At 35.2% G+C, this 24,492-nt stretch overlaps 1 protein-coding gene across 1 annotated transcript in view; it reads left to right on the forward strand.

Moving 5' to 3' along the window:
• Positions 1-24,492, forward strand: part of LOC150056276 (sodium channel protein type 3 subunit alpha-like) — a 118,661-nt gene that overhangs the window by 18,435 nt on the left and 75,734 nt on the right. The window contains exons 2-4 of the mRNA XM_090342723.1: positions 10,766-11,079; positions 19,531-19,649; positions 20,354-20,443. Coding sequence (XP_090198849.1) covers positions 10,816-11,079; positions 19,531-19,649; positions 20,354-20,443 — 473 coding nt within the window. The 5' untranslated portion in view covers positions 10,766-10,815. The remainder of the gene's footprint in view (positions 1-10,765; positions 11,080-19,530; positions 19,650-20,353; positions 20,444-24,492) is intronic.

Raw genomic sequence — 24,492 nt, forward strand, 5'->3', positions numbered from 1 at the left:
AACTTGAATTTAAATTTTGTAGTTAGTTGTGTGATGCAAAGCCAAGAAATATAATATTCTTCAAGTAGGTAGGTACAAAGTAAAAGATACAAACATTTATTGAATGATGATCTATTTACCAATGTAATACTCAACGTCTGATGCATGGGTCTAGATGAAGCAATATTAGCTTTGTGTAACTGAAAAAGTACCTGATATAATTTACCCAGCAAGGGCTGTTCACAGTATACCTTTCAAGTGCATTCTGTTCTCCATTGACGTAACTTCATTCTACTGTTTAATGACTTTACCACCTCCCTATGACACCACCAGCTGGGGACTTTTCAGACTCAATCTTTGTATGGGAATTATTACTAGTATTACTTTTTATAGAAGTTATAAAAGTAATATATGTCATTAATAGTAGTACTATTAAAACCTCCAACTTTTTAAATATATTTTTATTGTAATTAATAGAAGGGTTACATTATATTCACCAGATAGAAGGTGCATTAATTCACATACATTGATACCCTTTCTCATGTCTTGGTCCCCATTTTCCTCCCCCCCACCCTCACCCCTCATCTTGTTTTCCCCCCTTCCCTATCCAATGGAAATTCTACCTGATACTAGTTAGAATATATGATCATGTGTGTGTATGTGTGATTTTAAGATTTTAATTTTGATAAAAACCTATGTTGCTAGACAAACTCTCCATTAGCATATCAGAAATTATAAACTAGTTTGGTGACCCAAACTGTTTGCCATCCCAGAGCGCATGAATGGGAGAGCTGTCTAAGTCACCTCTAAATAAGAGGTGGAAGAGACAAGGCAGAATTGGGAAGTGAAAGTAGTTCATGATTTACTAACGTGACTATAAATCACTGAAAGACAGATATTAATAATAATATGTCTCTGGTGTCAGAGCAGAGAAATGATTGGAGCTATGGAATAGAGTTCATCTGAGTCCAAAGATTTTATACACTACACATAATTTAAAAACTTTTGATTTAATGTTTTTGGTCATAGTAGATGGTAAATGGATATCTATTGGTGACCATTAGTGAGAAGTTGGGTTTATAAACATTGCACAAGTGAATCAAAGTATACAGTGTTATAAATATCAGTTACTGATGTTAGAATCACTTATATTTCTCATTTGAAACAATGCTATTGGTTTAACTTATCATAACACAGTTTTTGTATTTAGAGCTAAAAGGAGAGTGACACCAGACTGTTTCATTTATGTTAAAATCATGCTTTGGGTTATTATCTTTGTCTAAAATTTGCTTTCAGAAGAATCAAATATGATTTATTTGTCTCATCTTAGTAAGCCAATTTAACTAGAGAATAAAAGGAGTTAGAAAAGGATCTGGGAAATTATATCAAAGTATACCATATATTCCTGAGGTTCTTTTTTCTGGTCTTTGAGGTATTTGAGGGAAAGAAGTAAAGGAGAAGTAAAAAGTGAAGTCTAGACAAGAAGTTAGAAGATGAGGAACAAAAATCTACTAAAGAATGCCAGCATGCCAAAGCAGCCAAAATAGCAGGAGAGGCCCCTTGCACCTCTTCACCTAAGAATGCTGGCAGTGGTTCTTGGTTTCATCCTCCTCAAAGCATGCCAGGGCCACACTTCTTCAAAGACCAAGCAAATATTAGTTAAAATAAACTCTGTTTTTCTCATCTATGCCACATGTTAGCAAAGTACTAAGAGCACTAATGTGAGCCAGAAAAAAACTGCATGCCCAGTTTTTCCCGTGGGCTCATGCTGCTCTGTCATCTTTGCACACAGAGCATGGAGCAAGAAAAATGAAGCCAGGCTAGGCCACATGTGAGTTGCTCAGTGTTGACATTATCTGTCAAGTGCTCATGGCAGAGTGGCTTATTGGACAATATTTTTTTCCCTCAGGATATTATGAGAAAACAAGAGATAATTCCCAGAAAATATGCTGCTTATCAAAGATACCTAAACTACTACTTGAGAATAAAATTTTGTTTATAGAAAGTAAATTAAAATGTATGTTGCTAATGTGAGAACCTGTACCAGAACAAGGCGAATGCTTCCCTTCCCCTCATCAGGTGCTCAAAACAGGCAAAAAATAAGTGAAAATGGGCAGATATCACCTCAGGCAATGGAATAATGTAAAACTTATTAATGCAAGGAGAAGTTAGCCCACTATTTTATTTATTTATTTATTTATTCATTCATGCATTCATTCATTCTGCCAGTCCTTGGGCTCAGGGCCACTGTCCTTGGGTTTTCTCAGGGCTAGGGGTCTACAACTTGAGCCACAGCACCAATTTTGGTTTGTTCTATGTATGTGATACTGAGAAATTGAACCTGGGTCTTCATGCAAGCACTCTACCACTAGACCAAAGTCCTGGTCCTTATTTTATTTCTTTTAAGAGAGATGTTGATTTTGTATACTTTGCAAATTAGCTAGGATTACATTTAAATTTTGAATTTTATTCTATGTATTTAGCAATCATTTCCAGTGTTCACTAGTCTCTACTGGATAAAGGACATCCAAAGATGTGGTTAGTATTTGGTTATATGCTAGCTCTGAGCTAGCAAAGTTTTTTTGAATTGACTAGCATTATACTTATTAGCATTTGTCTATTAGTTGCAACTAACTAAAAAAGCTGTCTAAAAGTATTTTAGTCAAGTAGGATGTTCATTGAACATAACAAGCAGTGCAGAGGTTGTTTGGGTCCAAGAGCTGAGCGATCCATCAGGCGCCCAGGGGTAAATATGTCTCTGTGATCTGCTACACTCAGTGTGTCAGTTTTGCCCTCCACGTGTGGCATCTTTCTGTTGTAAATTGGCTAATGTAATGCCATGTGTTATTGCACAATGCAGAAAGGTCTAGAGGATACAAACTACAGTCTCCTCCTCCTCTTCCAATGGAAATCTTTTACAGCCACTTCACAAGCTTCTCAAGTTTTATTGGTCAGAATTGGGCTTGGGAGCAGGTATTTAGAGTAGAGATGCATGTCAGGAATTAAAATATAGAACGTGCTTGTTTGCAAACATGCAGTAGAAAAATTCAATAGCCATAAAAGTCAGTGATGATTTGTCTGCTACAACATTGCCTTAAGTTTTGTCATTAGTAAGCTTTTCTCCTCAAGCTTGTGGCTAACTCAAAGGCACAAAATCAGAGAAAACAGTTTCAAAAGCTAATTATGATTTCCAAGGTAATTGTTCTGAAGATAGAGATGAGCTTGTGCTGTTTTCATCCACTTTTTCCCCACAGGCAAGACATGATCCAGGTAGAGAAAGAAAGTCTTGTTAAATAGCAACATTATCACTATGTTTACACTCATGCAGTTATCTAATAGGGAAGAAAAATAGTAAAATAAATCTAGGTTTCATTTATATCTATTTCTGAATTTTTTTCAGACTAATAATGGTGTTGAGATTTTTGCTCATTTGTAAAAGAGCAAGAGGTATGTGATAGAAAAGATTGGGCCTTGGATTTTCATTTTAGATTAAACAACTCCAGTGTATATACATATATATTTATCATATAGCATTTAAATTTATACATGTATATTTGTTATCTATTCATTACTATTTTTTCTGAATTAAAGAAACATCAAAGCTACATCATCATTTTCTTAGGTTAGATGACTCCTTTCCTAATTCAAGGCTCTCAATAAGGTAACTAATTGACTTATCCATAGTTCATGTCACCAAATATCAACTAACTTCTAATTTTGTGGGCTTACAAGCTCAGACATTGTTTTCTTGCAGAACGATAAAGGCTACATTTTTTATTCCTCAAATCAATAATTTTGTAACTTGATAAGTCAGTTTGAAATATCAACAACATGAGATTGTATAGTAACAAGCTAGTGTGCATAAATCACATGGGAGTATTTGAGATTAATAATCATTTAACCAAATTTTATTATTATCATTTAACCTTCAAAGCCATGTAGGCACACAAACTAGGTATTATTATCAAACTCTTTCAACATATAATAGGTAATTATTTTCCTTGATTATATCTAGTAGTCATTATTTTAGTATGTCAAATTCTGTATGTATTACAGCCTCAGTCACATGCAAATTGAGTTTATATAAGAGCTAGACTCTTATTAGCATAAGTGAAAATTCTACTGGACGAAATAATTGTGTTCAGTAGGAAGATAGTTCATCTTGTCTTTTAGAGTATGCCCTTCCTATAATAGTCTTGTTGATGCCAGGAAAACACAGGATCTTTTCTTTGGCAACAAAACAAGTCCTTGTTATTAACTGACTCCTTCATCATCATGAATTACATTTTGAGTTTTTTATTATATTTCAAATTGTATGAAAACTTTTCTTTCTCAAATATGGCAAATCACCAGCATTCTGACACAATTTTACCTACATGGGAACAAACTAAATGCTTTTGTCTATAATGTAACTTCAAAAATTGAGTGAAGAGGGAGAATACAGTATACTAGCAGGTTGTAGAAAATAAATGTGCCTGCTATTCTTGAACATTAGCCAAGATGAGAGTCCATGAGCAATACGACTAATGGAGAAAATATATATTTTGCATTGGTAGTGCCACATCATTTCCCATCTGTTTACTGTGCCATTTTCACTGAGCCTGATTCATCAGCAAACATTAGTTTGTACTTGTAGTATTGTATTGGGTTTATATACTTTCACAATCTCATCATACTACCAGATCATATTGATAAGTGAGCTTAGAACACTAATTGAATTATAAAACTCTATGTTTCTGTAGTTAGTTATGTATGCTTGGATATTTAAAATAAAACTGAAACAATTGTCCAGGTGCTAGTGGCTCACACATATATTTTAGCTAAACAGGAGACTGGGATCTGAGAATCATAGCTTGAATCCAGTCCAGAAGGAAAGCTTGTGAGACTCTTATCTCCAGTACATTACCAAAAAAGTCAGAAATAAAGATTTGGCTCAAATGGCAGAACACTAGCCTTCAGAAAGAAGAGAGAGAGAGAGAGAGAGAGAGAGAGAGAGAGAGAGAGAGAGAGAGAGAGAGAGAGAGAGAGAGAGAGAGAGAGAGAGAGAACTAAACTCTGAGACAATACTCAGGCCCTAGTTCAAGCCACAGGACCAGCAGCAAACAAACAAACAATAGGAAGGTTCAAGACAAATATGTCAATTATAATAACAAAGGAAATGAAGAATATAATGTGCAGAATTATTTTGCCTCGAAGCAACAATTTGTTTATTCAGTAGAAATGTTGATAGAAGATGCTTAATTCTTTCTGTCTGTTCCTCATTTAAAGAGAAATATTTCAAGTAATTGTCGTCTAATATTTGTCTTTTAATTAAAATATTTGTTTCTTTTTTGTTGTCTAGGGAATTGTGCTGAAATCACAGTTTAAATACTCTGTGTGTTCCTTCTCCTTGAAAATTTTTAAACATATCAGCTCAGCATTTTTGTCTTTTCACATTTTTCTTAGATGATGTCATATGGATTCTTATCTTCAGCTCTAATCTGACTTATCAATCAACTTTTCTGAGTATTAGATACATATTCTAATTACATATCAGATATCTTCTAAGCATGGGAAATTAACTAGTACAAGCAGAACTGATTTTCAGAACATTGCCTACTTCTCTACAGAATTGATGTCAACTTATTATGTATAATGTAGACATGGTAATGAGTTAACCCTACAAATTCTTCTTTAGTGACTTATCTGGCTAAGAAGATTTTCTCTCTAACTTCTTGATAACCTACTATCTTCCAGGCATAATATTTGCACATGAAGTGCATCCTTTCATTGTCTCTATGAAGTATGTGCTATTAGTGGCATGGTTATTTCCTGACATCATCTGAAAATTATAAAGGACACAACAGCTATTAGATTATAGTAGAGCAGAGCCTTGAATCCAGTTGCAATTGCCAACTCTACAATTAACCAGACTAAATCTCTAGAGCTCTAGACGATTCTCTTCTTCCTTCATACCAATTGCTTTCTTCCAGGGCAACTATTTTCATTGTGAAGGTTTTGACAACTAGAGGACCCTGAGACTCTTTGCCAGGGAAAAGTGGTGAGGCCTTAGCTATCCAGATAATCAGACTCCTTTTACTGCTCTGCATTCGCACTGATAGTGCTGTGCTTGTGACTAAATGGTAATGTTTCAGCAGGCATCAAGGCAATGGCATCAGTGATAGTCCTTGTTCTCTGCACTGTCACCTTGTCATACTGTCACACACTCACTGCTGGTTTATATATCTCTGAGGAAGGGTTAAATATTAATTTTGTTAAAAATCAACCCTTCAGTATCCAAGCTTTTAGTATTCAGTACAGGAACGTGGAAAAAATATGTGAAATATTTTGTCTGTGTGCTAAAGTATCATGGCTGTCTCTAGAGAAAGTCCTAGTACAATTATTGGAGTCAGGAGCTCAATAAGTCACTTTCCTTTCTTCATGGAAAACCATTTTCACTTGAAAAGATAAGTGACAAGCCAAGGTTATTCAGACTTGCGTATGTGGCACATATAGTCTCAAAAGTGAACAATAGAAAAATCTGTCACTTCAGGAAAAGCAAATGACAGCATTTGTTGTCAGTGTTGAAATTGGAGCTTTCAAGTGGAAATTGGGAATTTGGAAATGTTCACTTTCCACTGGGAACTCAACAGTCCCCCAGTGTGCAAAGACTTTCTCATGACATCACTGGTAATATGAAGAGCCATGGTTTAGGGTGCCATAAAATGAAATGCTCTCAGAACGTAGAAGAAAGTGAATAAAAGTGTGGTAGAGTTTTGCTGAATGATATGCATGATTGAAAAAAATCATGCCCAACTAGATGCATCCAAAAAGCACAATCTATAAGTCTTGGTATCAAAGAAGAATATTAACAGTGATGTGAAAATGGACATTATTTGCCTCTGGTTAGTCAATAATTTTAAGAGTGTAAAATGATTCTAGAACCCAAGCATTTGAAAACTACTGCTCTAGGAACACTCCTTGTTAATCTCCTGCTCATATTGCCACCATCCTTGAAATCTTCCCTAGTTTGCTGTTGAAGACGTGTGATCTGTCCTGTCTTATCTTACACTGACCTTTTGTATATGTTGGGCAGGCATTCAAAGCTGCTTCTTGTACTTCCAAAACTCTCCAAGCTATTTCTTGCTTCTGTCTCTATATCCATAGACATACTTCACTTTACTTAATACATGCCTATTCATACATTTTTCTGCATATTCTTCCTCTAACAATTCTAAACCCTTGTCAAATCTATAAAACATAGTCCAATATCACTTCCTCAGGGAAACTTCATGAGCCATACCTCTCCTTCCCTTCCCTGTGCAGAAGAACTTGATCCCTCATAAACTTCTGATAATAAAACCTGTGTATTTGTATTGCAATTCTGTTGTAAGCATTCACAGTTCTATCTGACTACTAGCTCTTTGAAAAAAGGGGCCATCAGAATCTGGTCCATGGAAACTTGTTGATACATAGTAGTCTCCTTCAACACATACTTTCTGAGTAAGTGATACTCAGGTCTCTTCTAGGTTTTATATTATGTGGTTGACTCCTACAGGAGAATATATTGAATGTTTGTATTAATTGAGAGGGGCGTGTTTGATTTACTCACACAGTCACACAATCTGGCTCTTTTTATCAAAATGATCATCTCTTAGATTTCTTACCTTCCTTAATCTTGAAAAGGTAGTTCTGGAAAAGACTTGCTATGTTAAATTTGATGAATATTAATAAATTATGATGCACATGTATCCTTTAATAATACATTCCACACCAAGGCATCAGTAAGAATTAATTTTTTAAAATCTGCTCTAATATAGATATAAAGTTATGTAAGAACTTGGTATAACAGGCTCACAGAGAACTCAAAAGAAGAGGAAAAAATTTCTAGAGAGTTGCCCAAATACTGTGAGGGATTTTTGAGCAGTAAAGTTGTAGGTGCATTTGTGAGAAGCTCTGCGCTCTTACTTGTGTAGTCTCTGTCTAGACAGATATTTTGCAAGCTCTAGTTCTCCTTGTAAAGGAAAACTGAGTGGAGGTAGCTTCTCTTCTCAGGTTTAGAGACAACCATATGAGAAACTTAGAAAGAGTTTTATTGGCTTTAATCAAGAACAAATTCTTCATTCTGGCCCTTCTGACTGAAGTAAGAAAGCAAGGACTAATTTCTTTTTTAACAAATGTTTATGATTTTTTATCTTGAGGGTCATGGGGCTTGAACTCAGCCTGGGTGCTATCCCTGAGCTCAAGGCTACCACCCTACTCTTGAGCCAAGCCCCACTTCCCATTTTCTAGAGATGATTGGAGATAAGAGTCTCAGGTCCTGTTGTGGCCTGGCTGGCTTTGAATCTTGATCCTCAGATTTCACAGCCTCCTGAGTAGCTAGGATTACAGGCGTGAGCCACCTCACCCAGAAATGTTGATTATTTTTATGATTGTACTTTGCCCATGACCTTTTGGAGAAATCAGAGCAATGTATAAAGAACATTTAGAGATTTGCACATTAGATATGTTAAATCTATAGTTATTTTTCTGTACTAGCTCTGTACTAAAGACTTGCCATTCATATGATGAGGTACTTTAATAACAGTAGTCATTGAAAAGTGAATGACACAGGCAAACTGTTCTTCACAAACTCTATATGAATCTAAATCTCCTATTCCAATTTCAGCATGATTTTTGTTTGTCTATAAACCCCAAATAGTTAAGTAGGAACTCAAATACGAAGGGCAAGCTATCTTTTCTGCTAAGAAAGTAACCATATTTCAGAAAATCTCCATGAGACATACTCATCATGCTTGTGTTTTTTTCATTTAATACTTGGGAAAAACCATTGCTACTCAGTTTGTGATATATAATGTGTCACAGGTAGATAATGCATCTCTGGGTATTTGCTGCCTAAAGAAAATGCCAAGACTCATTCTGCACTCAAAACCACACAGGCTAGAATTGGTTTGAGCTTGTATCCATCAACAATGATAGGTGATGGCTGAAAGCATTAACTCAATTTCTTTACTGCTTGCCATGAATTTCTAAGATATAAAATAAATTGGTTTTCAAATAAATTGGAATTACTCTTGAACTTCATAATACATGTGCTACTTGTCTGGAATACAGTAGGGCTTTTTTTTCACAATTGGAGAAAAATAGTGCCACTTTTTGACAGGCTTGATGCCAAGACAACATATTAAAAAGACTGACTTAAAGACATTTACTTTTTTCATTGGAACACATCAAGGAAAAGAAATTCAGATGTACATAGAAAGCTGTGTAGTGATCAGTGTCTTATCTTACATTATTTTAGAATCCTGAGTTTTCAGTGTTTGTAAGTCAGTTAGATCCATTTCAAGAAGTAGAAGGCTGCTTGGGGACAAAGTACTAGGAGAAGGGAAAAAGTGTGGGGGCTAGGAGCTATAGCAAAATGTCACAAAGCCCAATGACATTTTGGTGACATAGTTCAAACACTGGTACAAGACAAAACTGAAAAAAAAATAAAACAGTAAGGAAAAAACAAAATGAAAATTGGGAGTTTGGCCTAGTGGTAGAGTGCTTGCCTAGCATGCATGAACACCTACATACATAGAAAAAAGCCAGAAGTGGTGCTGTGGCTCAAGTGGTAGAGCACCAGCTTTGAGGAAAAAGCCCAGGGACAGTGCTTAAGCCCTGAGTTCAAGCCCCAGGACTAGCAAAAAAAAAAAAAGTAACAAAGGGTAAAAGGGAAAATTTACCAAGATGCTCCATAAACAGCTTTGTTGAATGGCAAGTACAAACACTGAGTGATAATAAAAAAATATATTAGAAAAAGAAAGGTACTACTTACAAAGAAGAAATGGAAACAAAAGATGAACCAATTCTTCTGGAGCAGTGGCATTCTTGCAGGTGATGCCTTCATGATGCTTACAACCAGAGTAGTGAGTGGGTCAGCAAGAATTCCTTTCCCCACATGAAATTTTGTATCAAGCGTGCATCACAATAATTGCAAATGTTACCTAACTTTGTTAATTGGGGAATTAGTAAGTTGTGAAAAGGGAAAACAGACAAATAATGGGCCTTAAATCCATTCTCTTGATAAACATTAGTGGAATTACTATTTTACCAAACGTAGGCTCTTATATATTTTTTTATTCAAAAGTCTCATAATGAACTTTTTTTTTAACATTTCATTTCACTTTTAATGACAAATAAAAGTCCACATATTGACTGTGTACCATCTGTTGACAGCACCTAGCCATTGTAAAATGTCCATTTTAGGCTAATTATCATTCAGAACAGATGTATGATTTGTTCATAAATTTGATTTATTGACACCTAAACAATTGATGTTTCTGAGTTAAATTTTGTAGTACATATCTAAAGCATGACTTAACGTTATACTTTTAAAATCTATTTAAAAAATTAAAATATACTCATTTTTGTAACCTTCTTCAACTCTGGTACAAGCAGAAAAGAAAAATAAAGAAAGAGGTGGCTGGGAGTTTGGCCTAATGGTAGAGTGCACAAAGACCCAGGTTTGATTCCTCAGTACCACATATCTAGAAAAAGCTGGAAATGGTGCTGTGGCTCAAGTGGTGGAGTTCTATATCTGAGAAAGTCCAAGGGCAGGGCTCAAGCCCTGAGTTTAAGCCCCACAACTGGCACAATTTTTTTAATAAAGAAAGAAAAATACAAAAGAAAATTTGTCAAGATGCATTGTATCCATAAACTCATTTGTGCAGCTTAAAGATAACAATACATTATAAAAAGAGACTTTCTTATTTTCCTTCTGACAGTTGCTTTCCTTATGCTAATGCATTTTTTTCATTTACTGTAGGTAATTCTCATGCAAGAAGCTAAACGTAATTAAATGTGCAGGATGAAAAGATGGCACAGGCACTGCTGGTACCCCCGGGACCTGAAAGCTTCCGCCTGTTTACTAGAGAATCTCTTGCTGCTATCGAAAAACGTGCTGCAGAAGAGAAAGCCAAGAAGCCCAAAAAAGAACAAGACATCGATGATGAGAACAAACCAAAGCCAAATAGTGACTTGGAAGCTGGAAAGAACCTTCCATTTATTTATGGAGACATTCCTCCAGAGATGGTGTCAGAGCCCCTGGAGGACCTGGACCCATTCTATATCAATAAGAAAGTGAGTGCTCATTCTGTGCCTTTTAGTTAAGTCTTTTGTTACTTACCTGACCTTCGAATACTGTTCTAGGGCTTGTATACTTCTGATACCATGAGTTTTCACCAGGGAAAGGCTTCTCAGCACTCTTTGCTATCACTAACTCTTTTTTTATTGTAATTAATAAAAGGGTTACATGATATTTGCCAAATAGAAGGTGCATTAATTCACATATATTGATACCCTTTCACATGTCTTGGTTCTATCACTAACTCTTATGCACAATATAATAGACGCCCATAATAGTGAAAAACTAGTACAGTAATTATAAATGAATAAGATATATATATATATGATTTGGCAACAATTGAGATAGCAAACTTAAAACTGATATCAGCAAAGTTAAATATCTACTGTTGTTAGACTATTTAAGTGCATTACAGCCAATTAATATATGGCTGAAGAAAAATAAAAGGAATTAAACCATGATGTTGTATATCTTTGGCTTAAGATTCTTCAAGGTCTCTTGTGTGCTAGAAGACAAAAATTAATCTACTTTGCGATTTCCTTTGGGCTGATAAGACTTGAGAGTCCTGCTCACCCAAAGGTGTTTTATTTTCCATCCATAAACCTGAGCTCTGATTAGGAGTTTCGCTTACCCTTGCTGAGATCATGACAGCTCAATTGCAGAACCCCTACTTGTACTTAAAATATTACCTCGAGAGAACAAGGTCATGGCTAGAAAAACAAAAATAATAATCTTTGCCTCTACTTAACATAAAGCCACAATTATGACTGCATCTTCCAATTGCTGAAATAATCTCATCATTAGGTCAGAATTAAATCAATTTCTTCAGTTAATCTAGCAAGAGGAAATGTCATTCTTTAAGCAGCATGTAATTTTACACTCTAAGATTAGTAAAGAAGTACTCATAAAGCTTAGCTGTCCATACACAGCACCTGAGAATAACACAACCCCTCCAATTCTTCCTCCTCCTCCTTCTCCTCCTCCTCTTTCTTCTTCTCCTCTTCTTAATTTTTCTTCTTCATGATACTAGGGTTTGAACTCAGGAGCTTCCTGTATTATGATCCTCTTAGGTAATCTTCTCAGGTAATTGGAATGACAGGCATATATTAACATACCCAGGTATGTATGTATGTATGTATGTATGTATGTATGTATGTATGTATGTATGTATGTATTTATTTATTTATTTAGTCACTCAGGGAGTCAGGCGTCAGGCAGTCAGGCAGTCAGGTCATGGAGCTCGACCTCAGGGCCTGCGTGCTGCCTCTGAGCCTGTGTGTGCTCAAGAGTAGCTCTCTACAACTGAATTCCCAGCACCACTCCAGTTTGGGAAGTCAGTTGATAGTAAGAGTCCTAGGGTGACTTTTCTCCCCAGGATGGTTTTTATCTGTGAACTTCTGATCTCAGCCTCCTGATTACAAGGATTATAGGAGTTATTAGTACCTGGCTATACCCAGACTTATTTTTTTCACTTTTTACATTTTTTCTTTCATATATTTTTTATTGTAATTAATAGAAGGGTTACATGATACTTGCCAGATAGAAGGTGCATTAATTCACATACATTGATACCCTTTCGCATGTCTTGGTCCCCATTTCCCTCCCCCCTACCCCCACCCCTCATCTTGTTTTCCCCCATTCCCTATCCAATTTCAAATAACCAAATACAAATATATCTGATATATCAGGTAACAAAGTGAGATACTGTAACAATATGAGATAACCAAGGGACAGCAAAAGAGATGAGAGATAACATAGTACATTAAGGACAACAATCATTCATTATATGGCTTATGTTTCTATATCCTAGAGATCCTTTCATTTAGCGTCCTACTATATGGCCTTTTGCATCAAGGTTTTGGTCTATTGCAAATCTCTGCTAGGAGAGCCCAAGGTTTCTACTGATTATGACAAATGAGGGAAACCATTGAGCCTAAGTTCCTTTGAGTCTGGCTTACTTCACTTAATATGATCTTTTCTAAGTCTTTCCATTTCCTAACAAATGGGGCAATGTCATTCTTTCTGACAGCAGCATAGAATTCCATTGTGTACAAATACCACATCTTGTTAATCCATTCATCAACCGAGGGACATCGAGGTTGGTTCCATATCTTTGCTATGGTAAATGGTGCTGCAATGAACATTGTTGTGCTGGTGGATTTAGTATGTCCTTGTTTCTGGATGATTGGGTAAATGCCAAATAGTGGAATTGTTGGGTCATAAGGGAGCTCTATGTTTAGTCTTTTGAGGAACTTCCATACTGCTTTCCATAGTGGCTGAACAAATTTGCACTCCCACCAATAGTGTAGTAGTGATCCCTCCTGGCCACATCCCCTCCAGCATCTGTTGTTAGTAGATTTCTTGATCATGGCCATTCTAACTGGAGTGAGGTGGAATTTAAGAGTTGTTTTGGTTTGCATTTCTTTTATGACCAGAGATGTTGAGCATTTCTTCATGTGTCTATAGGCCATTTTTGTTTCTTCTTCAGAGAAGACTCTCTTTAAGTCTTTGGATGGTTGTTACTTTGGAGATTAGTTTTGGAATGATTCAATTTTTTGAGCTGTTGATATATTTTAGATATGAGGGCTTTGTCTGTTGTATGGTTGGTGAAGATCTTCTCCCACTCTGTAGGCTTCCTAATTAATTTACTAGCTATGTCCTTTGCCATGCAAAAGCTCTGCAATTTAATACATTCCCACTTATCCAGCCTTTCTCTGATTTGTTGTGATTCTTGGTCCTTATTAAGAAAGTTTCGACCTGTGCCAAGGAGGCCGAGGACATCTCCTATTCCTTCTTGTAAAGTTTTCAGTGTGTCGGCTTTTACCTCCAGGTCTTTGATCCATTTGGAGTTAATTCTAGTGCAGGGTGACAAAGAAGGATCCAACTTTGGTTTTCTGCAGGTGCTTAACCAGTTCTGCCAGCACCACTTGTTGAAGAGGCTATCTTTCTTCCATTCTATTTTTTTGGCTCCCTTGTCAAAGATTAATTGGCCACAGGTCTGTGGTTTAATATCTGGGTCTTCAGTTCTATTCCACTGGTCTTTAGGCCTGTTCTTGTGCCAGTACCAAGCTGTTTTGATAATTGTAGCTTTGTAATAGAGTCTAAAGTTTCGTATTGAAATTCCTCCTGTGCTATTCTTTCTGCTAAGAAGTGTTTTTTGCTATCCGGGGTCTTTTATTATTCCATATGAAATTTTGGATTGCCTCTTCTATTTCTTTAAAGAATGCCATTGGGATATTGATGGGTATTGCATTGAATTTGTAGATAGCCCTTGGCAAGATTGTCATTTTCACGATGTTGATTCTTCCAATCTAGGAGCATGGGAGGTTTTTCCGTTTCCTCAGTTCTGCTTTAATTTCCTTTTTCAGGGTTTTAAACTTTTCATCAGAAAGGTCCTTTATATTCTTAGTTAAGGTAATTCCTAGTACTTTATTTTCTTTGAGGCTATTGCAAAAGGAGTTGCTTTCCTGATTATTGCCTCATTCCTCTCACTTTTGGTGTAGAGGAAGGCAGGTAGCAGGGTATAAAATTAACCCTCAAAAATCAATTACCCTATTTTTAATTAGTTGACAAAGGGTCTCATAAACTTTTGTTTGCAAGAGCTGGTCTTAAAGGACAATCCTACCAATCTCAGTTTTTGGATAGCTAGGACTATAAGTGTGAACCAATGTGCCTTGGCCTTGAAGATATCATTACAGCAGAAACTCCACAGGTCTAGGGTGAAACCAGATATCCTACATTTCTTATAAACAATCACTGGGCATAAAGCATTATTTAAAGTCACAAAGCCAATTGGAAAAATTTAAGCAGGCTCTTTTTCTTCTTTTTAATTAGTAGTACAAAAAGTAGTTATAAATATATGCCTGTGTTCATAATAACATACAGTCCTAAAAGAATTCATTCCAATATTTTACAAGAGAACTGATGAAGAGAATTTTATTAAATTTTCTATATTCTGTGTAATATATTTTTGATATATACATATATATATGATGAAAATAAGCAAATTCTCAGAAATTAGAACAAAATTTCTTTCCTTTGAGAACTATTGACCAAAGTAGACCTCTTCAAAGATGTACTCAAAACACAAAGGCTGGATGATAAATATTTGCTATTTAAAAAAAGAAAGTTTATCAGGTTGGTATGAGCATGGATAGTGAGCAAGTGTAACAGTGACAAGCATAATCAAATGGATCTTTTGTAATAACCTGAAGGCATTTTTCTCATAATGATAAGACTACCTAATTGCACAGGCCCTATCCAGGCTACCTTACAGAATGGTAAACATTCTACACAATTCTATGAAAAAAAAACATTTGGTTTTGACTCTGTGCTTAACAACGATTCTTTAGCTTATCTTTTGCTTTCATAGATCTTATTCAAGAAAATGTTGCACTGGGTTATGCCATTGTAATTATTTTCATTCATGACAGTGATGCATCTCACAATGAATAGATTGGCATCTGGTTTTTAATATGTGAGGTTTTAGAGTTCGGTAAGTGTGAATCTGTCACTAGAAGACATAATTATTTGCCTTGTGCTGGCAGAGTCTGGTTTTATTGCTTTCATATCTGGAAATAATTCATCCCTGGTGGCTCTGAACCATCTTGGAAGACCTCTAACCAGGATCTCTACACTACCTTCATTTATGAAATATGTATCAAGATGAAGATTCAGAAAGGACTAGAGGGAAATGGCAATTGGTGCTTCTTAAAAGGAGTTAGTGGGAAATTTTCTAGAATTTTAAAACACCATGAAACTTATGAAATAAGGTATGTAAATAGCATAAACAAACCTTGAAAGTTTCATGTAACTATTTGCTGCTATCATTTAGTGACATATTTTAGCATCTAATTTAATAAGATGTTAACATCACAATGTATATTTTTATGTAAAATTTTTATTGTAATGGTGATATACTGATGGGTTGCAGTTATATAAGCAAGATAATAAGTAGATTTCTTTCAGTGTTCTTCCTCCTTCTTTTGCTCCCCTGTCTTCACCCTCCCTCTTTTCTTTTCCCTGGATCCCCTCCCCATAACGTTGTAAAGTTCGTTCCAATATAGTGTCCAGGGAGGATTGCCATTGCATTGGCTCACCCTTTGTCCCGCCATTTCTGTGACATCACAATATATTTTAATCTCATTCAAGTTAACATAATAAAATAATGACAGAGATGAGAGCAAACATTTGTTATGCTCACCCTCTGAGTGTTCTAGTTATTTTAATATTCAATTAACCAGAGGCAGTTATTATTGCTAACATCAGTTTATAGAGAGGGAAACTAAAGCCAAGAAAAGTTCATTGTCAGGATTGTACACCATCAGTGGAAGATCCAATATCAGGAGCTAGACAATCCAACTCTTGAGCAAGGGCTAATACAAAATAAAAGCATGTGCACACCTCATTAACCCAATAAAAAGATGGTTCAAAATTGGTCTTATCAGGTTTTAAATAGGTAACGTTTTATTCATTGAGAAATAACACTTCATCTTGCTTCAAAGTAGCAATAATTTTAGTAGACATGTAAACTGTGTATCTCGTGGAAGAATTAAGTTGGATTCTAAAGTAGAAGGTAGCTGGAGGAGCATGCTTCTTTTGACAGCATTTGTATTAGAAATATCAAGCATTATTTTTTTGCCAGTCGTGGGGCTTGAACTCAGGGCCTAAGCACCTTCCTTGGACTTTTCTCAAGGCTAGAGCTCTACCACTTGAGCAACAGCATCACTTCCAGCTTTTTTTTTTCTATGTATGTGGTACTGAGGAATCGAACCTGGGTCTTCATGCATGCTAGGCAAGCACTCTACCACCAGGCCAAACTCCCGGCTATGAAGTACTATTGTTTTTGGTGAGGGAACTTCTCAAAATATAATTTAAAACTATTTTGTAACAGTACAATATATTAATTTTACAAATGTAAAATTTTATCAGTTGTTAAAGCATTTGCCAAAACCACACATGCACAATATCTACAAGAAAATATTCATTTTAAATTAGAAAACATAAAAATGCTTTCAATATAGAAGAGATGATCTATTTTTAAAGACAATACTCTATAAGAATATCTAACCAGAAAATAACAAACTTTCACAGGATACCAAGAGCTGAAGTACTACTTTGTAAGGTACATCATTAGAATTCTCTCCTTGGAAACTTGACTTCAGAAATGGCACTATTTACTCATAACCCAAACATGTGTCATGTTCTCAAATAACATGACATATGTAAGTTTCCAGTTTAGGTACATCATTCAGTGGCATCAGAACTCCATTTCAGACATCTTTCTTGAATTTCTTGTATTGATACATGGAGTTAGAAATCTATTCATTGTCTCTCCTAACTGAATATTTTCTTTGTGTCAAGTGTTGCTTTTCAACAGAAAATAGGTTGTTTTCTTAGGCACTTAGAAGTTGAATAAAGATGTGATTAGCATGTAAGTATCGACTCCAATAGCACCACAGAGCCTAATCTTGCAGAAAGATCTGGTTCTGGATTTGAAGGCTAATTTATCCCAGCTCAGCCGAGTTTCAGAGATATTTTCAAAATAAAATTCATGGCTTATGTTGAATGGGAATATTGCTTTTACAGGGAAATCATTTCCAAAAGCCCAAGCTAGTGCACCACAAATTGTGGTGAACATTTACATATTCAGTGCCACTCTTCAATGCCTAAAGGTACTACAATTGTTTGTAACATGAAATGACATAGTCAGGTGAATTCAAGAGAACCATTTAATGTTTCGGAAGTTCAAGGACAGTCTTTCCCAGATCCACTGTATCTTGTTGTGAGAGGATTGTCTTCTTGATGTCTTCATATAATTCATAGAGGTCCATTTAGTGAAAATGGTTAATCAAGTAATGGTTGACTCGATGGATTTAAAGGGCTTGTTTTGTCTGCCTTTCAGATTAACAATATGTATTTTGCTGCCTTCCTAGTCAAACAGAGGATATTGCCATTGAACATGAATATATAAAATATAACTTAAGAGAAAGAGCCAAAACATGTTACTAAATAAATCAGTATATAGAATAGGTGTCACAAAGTCAAATAGCTCCTTAAAGACAAAGTCATATTTAATTAAAATAAGCACTCATTTACAAACCTTGTGATGGGGAGAGGAGTGGTTCATGAGAAGATAGATTGCAGGCTCTTTGTTCCCCATGCTTTATAACATCAAACCCAGTCCTCCCTGAGAGGTATGCTCATGGAAATGACTGCTTGACAATGATTACAAGCAGCTTATAAAAGAGTACAAATGAACACAAAGACAGTAGTAGGCAAAAGAATTTAGGGGTGATCAATGTAGTCTATTTGGATTTAAGGGAGGAAGAGATATGGATAGCTGAGAACAGAGGGCAGGGTTAACAACTATCATTTCATATTCTTAGCATCACTAATATATTATTATATTAGAACCATTTGAAGAAAGTTTGTTTTGAAAAGATCCAAATCTTGTGCCTATCCTTCAACATATTTGATTCTGTTGGTGTGAAGTAGGACTTATATATTGGCACTTTAAAAATCTCCTATAGATATTCAAATATGGAGCTGTTTGCAAAAAAATTCTGGTACAATAAAAGTTCATTATAGATGGTGCCTTCCTGTCTAGTCTGTTTGGGAGGTATCTTGAAATGGCAATGAGTTTGCATTTGATCATCTTGCAGGTGCCTTCAAATATTTTGGACTCTCATTTACAGATTCAGAGGGAGAGTTTGGGAGCCAGTAAGAGCAACCAGCAAGGGGTTAAATTGACTGGAGCGGGTGACTGTGGTGATAGCAAACCCAAGATAATCTTTGGTATACAATTGGTAGTTAAATGTTGAGAGCAGAGCTGAAATGCTAGTTCGATAGTGAAGGTTGCAGATCTTTGATGCTTATCTATGGAATACCCTTGCAGTAATGGGTGTCAGACTGATTTCCAGCCCTTTCTCACCACTTGCAGAGAAGCAAGATTCAGAAAACCCAGGCAATTCAACCTGCTTGAACATTTTAAATTTAGAAAATTTCCATAGGAAAACACCAAAAAATATTTGGATGTAAAAGGTGAGGCATAAAGGAAAGAATGTCTTAATAGCAATGTGTATAGGATAGTCTGAAAAGTTACCAAAACTCAAGGAAGATGGCAGGCTTTAAATAGAATTAAAATCTATAAGGCTTCAGTAAAATTTGGTCAAAATGTGTAGGATTAATAGTTTGTATAAGTGAGTTGGTAACTTAGAGACGGTTTAGGTAATAGTAAGTTATATCTTTATTTGCAATTGAATATAAATACAGTACCAACACCTAGCATGCTTACATTATACTTAACCTATCTGAACTTTAGTGTCTGGTTTCAATGAATACATTTGCAGAAACAACTCTGATAAATGGCTTTTATGTGTGTAAAACTCTTCAAATAAATCACTTGTCTAACCTAATAATATCTTTCTCATTGTTTTATTTTTCAGACTTTTATAGTATTGAATAAAGGGAAGGCCATCTTCCGGTTCAGTGCCACCTCTGCCCTGTACATTTTAACTCCGCTAAACCCTGTCAGAAAAATTGCTATTAAGATTTTGGTACACTCATATCCTTTTTATAGGAGTTGCCTGAATGCTATTTCTCAAAGCAAATGCTATTTTAAATTTAAATGCTTATGAAATTACTTTGAGATGAATATTAGTTACTAAATATTTTAGTTTAATTGGGTTGTTCTTACTGTTTTTTAACTAGGTGTAACACATTTATCCATAGGCTTTTGAGGATAATGTCAGCCTAAATATGAAACCATAATATAGTAAATGTTTTAAAGTTAGCATGCCAGAGGAACACAATCACATTTCCCTCACACAATCTACAGTTAAATCATACATAATGATTGTTGAAGAAAGTTAGTATATGCATTTAGTATTTTTGTCTGAATTGCCAAATACACCCCTCCCTCCCTCCCTTTCTGTCTCTCTTCCTTTCTCCCTCTCTTCCTCTATAAACATAAACCCCTTGCTCTATAATTTCACACAAATGATTGGAATGCACAGTCATTTTCATTTGCAGCAAGTAGAGACAATGTTCTACCAAATTCAACATTATGAAAATTTGACATAACTTTTTCCAAAAAAGTTGACTAGAGCATACAGTGGGTTTTGAATTTTCTTATGATTTTTTTTACTATTGTTTAAACGTAACTCACTAAGATTAGTTTCAAAATCAACTTGTGTTGATGAATTTTAAATGGATTCTTTATAAATGGCCATGAGAACAAACTAGAATGCTTCCTTAACTATAATCTACTTTATTCAGCATGCTTATCATGTGTACTATTTTGACCAACTGTGTATTTATGACCTTGAGTAACCCTCCAGAGTGGACAAAGAATGTAGAGTAAGTAGGAATAACTTCTTGGAATGAGAAATGCACACTCAAGTTCTATAACAATCTCCTGTGCTTATGGTCTGTCTTATGATTTCCACTTTTTGAAGTCACTCTAAATACTACTAAGGAAAAAGTTATTTCCATAATATGAAAGAAGATAAGGGAAGTTCTTTGGGTGAGTTTTTCTACTGTATGGTAAGTATTTCTTTCAACAAATTCATGGTAATATCTTTTCAAGAAAGGATATAATTGAACATATACTTTCAGTAAATTAAATCCAACATGCAGCATGAAAATTAATATAAGCACTGTGAAACATTTTAGATATAATGCAATTATCACTTTAGTAATGTGATGAAGTAATTTATTTTATTCTAAGTACTGTTATTATTGTTATATTCTGGTTAAAATGGCATAGGTGTTTGGTTCTACATTACTTTGTTAGATATTTTGATTATAATATATCATTGTACTTAGGTATTTAAGTTCAGTGACATTGACATTTTATATATCTAAGTTATGTTTAAGATTTGTCAGTTATTCAGAAACAATATATGTACTGATACATGAAGATATCTTTCTTAATAAACATAAAAATATCTTCTACAAATCTGGGATAAAGACATAACAGGGACAAAGAGGAAAACATTAGTAACAGCAGATTTCTCAAAACTTGTAAATGTTCCAACCAGAACACTAATAAAAAAACAATAATGATTCCTAAGAAAGATGCTTGTCTAGCTCGTCTTCCAATATTTGCTTCTAATCCTTTCTCCTATGAGATGAATACCCATCTCCATTTGTTTGTTATTATCAGAATAAAATATTTGTTTCAGAATTTTAACTCAAAGAAAAATGTCTAGCTGCAGACATTTCTGAGGACATTAAGCCACCTCCTACTTGCTTTAATGGGAAACATGTTTACTTATTTTCTATATATTCCTCCATTCTTTTTCCTTTGGCAACACTGGAGTTTGAACTGAAGACCATGGGCTTATAAAGCTGACATAATGCTGCCTAGCTATCCCTCTTGCTACATTCCTCATTGGTAGTTTTAGAATTGGGTCACATTTTATGTCTGGTGTGGAGCCAAGCTGCTATCCTTCTCCTTTTAGGTTTCCCATCATCAGTAGCATCATAGATGTGTCATTATGTCCAGTTTCTTTCCGTGGAGACAGTGTCCACAGCTGTGGTTCAAGTGGTAGAGGGCTAACCTTGAGAATGCCCAAAGACAGTGCTCAGGCTCTGAGTTCAAGTCCAGGGCTAAGAAAATATGTGAATATTATCATTGCCTTGTCATTCACATACAACGTAATTTCTATAAAAATATGCTGAAGTAAACAGGAGGTATTTAGGTAATATACCATTTTTTTCTGCCCAGTTCTGTGTGGATATTTAAAACATCATTTGAGGGCCATAGAAAATTATCATTACAGGCAGATGGCCCAGGGAGCTGATGAGAAGCATATGTGTCTGTCCCCCCAAAAGCCAAATGGGCAACCTTACATGGACCTCAGGTCAGATATCCCCCACTCCTGTGTAGTACAGTCAGTGACTGGATAAAATATGTCATGTAGTTTTTCAAGGTGTTATTTTAGCATTTAAACAGGCATAAGGTTAAGTTCTTGATATAACATTAGGAGACTGCTAAAGAGGAAGTTTTACTATGTCCATCTCTTGTTAAGGGAAGAGTATTAACTCGGAGATATTTTATTCATTTTGAAAGTAGTCTTAACTTGTTTTTCCCTTTAATGCCAGTCCTGAGGCTTGAACCCTGGGCTTGGGCGCTGTCCCTGCGCTCCTTTTTGCTAAAGGCTAGCACTCCAATGCTTAAATCACAGCACCACATTCAGGTTATTCTTTGATTAATTGGAGATAAGAGTTTCATGGACTTTCCTGCCTAGGCTGGCTTTGAATTGTCATCTTCGGAGCACAGACACTTGTGAGGCTTGGATTACAGGCATGAGCCACTAACACCCAACTATAGCCTAAGAAAAGTTTTGACTTATATTTTTCAGTCAGAGGCTTTGCATATGTTTTCTTATCAGTTCACAAGAACAACTTAACAACAAGCCAGAAGTAAAGCAAAAATTATTATATAAAAAACAAATAGTCCAATGAATAGAGAAAATAATTGCATTTTGAGATGAAAATAGAAGTTATGAGCTAGGATGGTGGCTTATATCTGTAATCACAGTTACTTATAAATTAGAGATCTGGAGATTCATGTTTTAAGACAAACCAAGACAAAAAAAATCAGTGAGAACCCACTTCAATAAATAAGCTGAGAAAGACACATATCTGTAACTCCTTTCCTCAGAAAATAAAGGTTAAGACAGTTGTGGTCTGCCCAGTCACTAGTGCAACATTCCATTTTTTAAAAATATCACTAAAGCGTAGAAGGGCAGGATCGTGAAATTGGAAAGCACAACGCCATGAGAGTCTAAAGCCCAATACCAGGAGAGAGAGAAGGGGGGGGGCGTTAAAGGGAGAAGGAGAGAGGGAGGGAGGGAGGGAAAGATGAAAAAAGAGGAAAGGAAGGAAAGAAAGTCATTGATATCAGAATCAGTCCCTGTACAAAGACATAGAATAAAAAGAATACATTGCAGGGGTGTAAGCATATGTATTTGGCAGACATTATAATTTCTGTCTGTACTACAGACAGAAAAGGCAACCTGACCATATCAGCTGCCTAAAAGGGTTGAGGCCAAGAAAGATCAACCTTTCCTACTGATCCAGTCAAGTTTGCTAATTTAGCAAAGTAAATGTCTGTGCTATGCAAGTTTTGTCTAAATGGTAATTTCTTCATTGCATGGCTATTGTATTTCAAAAGTTTTCTTACTTTAGGAATGTAAAATTGTCTTGCAAGGCACCATACTTAATATGATAATATGATTATCCATATAAAGGGTTTCTCAGGCTCGTTAAGGGTCAGGTATCTCTACTAACAAAATATTACAACAATTAAATATAGTACACAGAGATCTGAACTTAAATAAAGGTACACAGAGGCTTGGAATATTAAAGCATCTCTGATCATAATGTGTAGCTAATTCATAAGTAAAAATAGCAATTATCCTTCATGAAACCATTGAGTTTGGGGGGGCACTGCACTTAGAAAAAGTAGATATGTTGATTTCTACATATATTCATTTTCCTCATATCATTTGTCTCTTATGAGAAAACTGTAAGAAATTTGTAAAAAAAAAATACCTATCCAAACTTGTGTATGTGTAAAGTAATGGTTGGCTGGAAAATATAAAATTTTTAAAAAATAAATTTGTATCATATCAAATTTTTGTGGCTTGAAATACTTTAAAAAGTAAACATAAATTGTTCTTTTAAAGAACACTGCTAAAATCAAGTACTCTCAACTATTTTTGGAAGAAACAGAAATAACTTACACTGCCAATTATAAGGAAAAGGGTTATATGGTTTTGTAAATAAACTTGAATTTAAACCAATTTTACATGATTTGGACCAATATATATGGCAATAGGATGCCAGATTAGCTTTAAGAATTTTGTTTACCCCTGAATTATGATAAATGTGAGTACATGCACACATAAAATACTGAAGAATGGAAATATTGCTTCTTGTGATTATGTATATGCACATATAAAGGAAGAGGCAGAGTGAAAGAGAAACAGTGAGGGAAAGTGGAAGGAAAAGTTTTGTAACACTGTATCTGACTCAAGCATACAAAAAGTTCATTTTTGGTGTTGCATAATACATGTAAATAGTTTTAATATGAGCTTAATCACTAAAAATGTTAATGAAAGTATTATATATATAATATACCTAAGATCCGTTTCCTCTAATGTTGAATGGTTCAGTGAAGAAACCACTTGTTCCCTGATACTTAAAATTGAAACTTAAATTTTGCTAATTTTAACAAGGGAGAGTTGTATGTTCTTATTTAAGTAAAATGTAATAGCAAGTGAAATTCACTGGTTCCTTCTGACTTTCTTATTTGGCCACTAGAAATTGGAAGTTTGCATTTGTGGTTTATAATCTGTCAGCCATTGCTGCACAAGGGATAAACCTTAATGAGTATT

This window comes from Megascapheus bottae, chromosome 12 (genome assembly GCF_031878675.1).
Source record: "Megascapheus bottae isolate mThoBot1 chromosome 12, mThoBot2.hap1, whole genome shotgun sequence".
Taxonomy (NCBI): domain Eukaryota; kingdom Metazoa; phylum Chordata; class Mammalia; order Rodentia; family Geomyidae; genus Megascapheus; species Megascapheus bottae.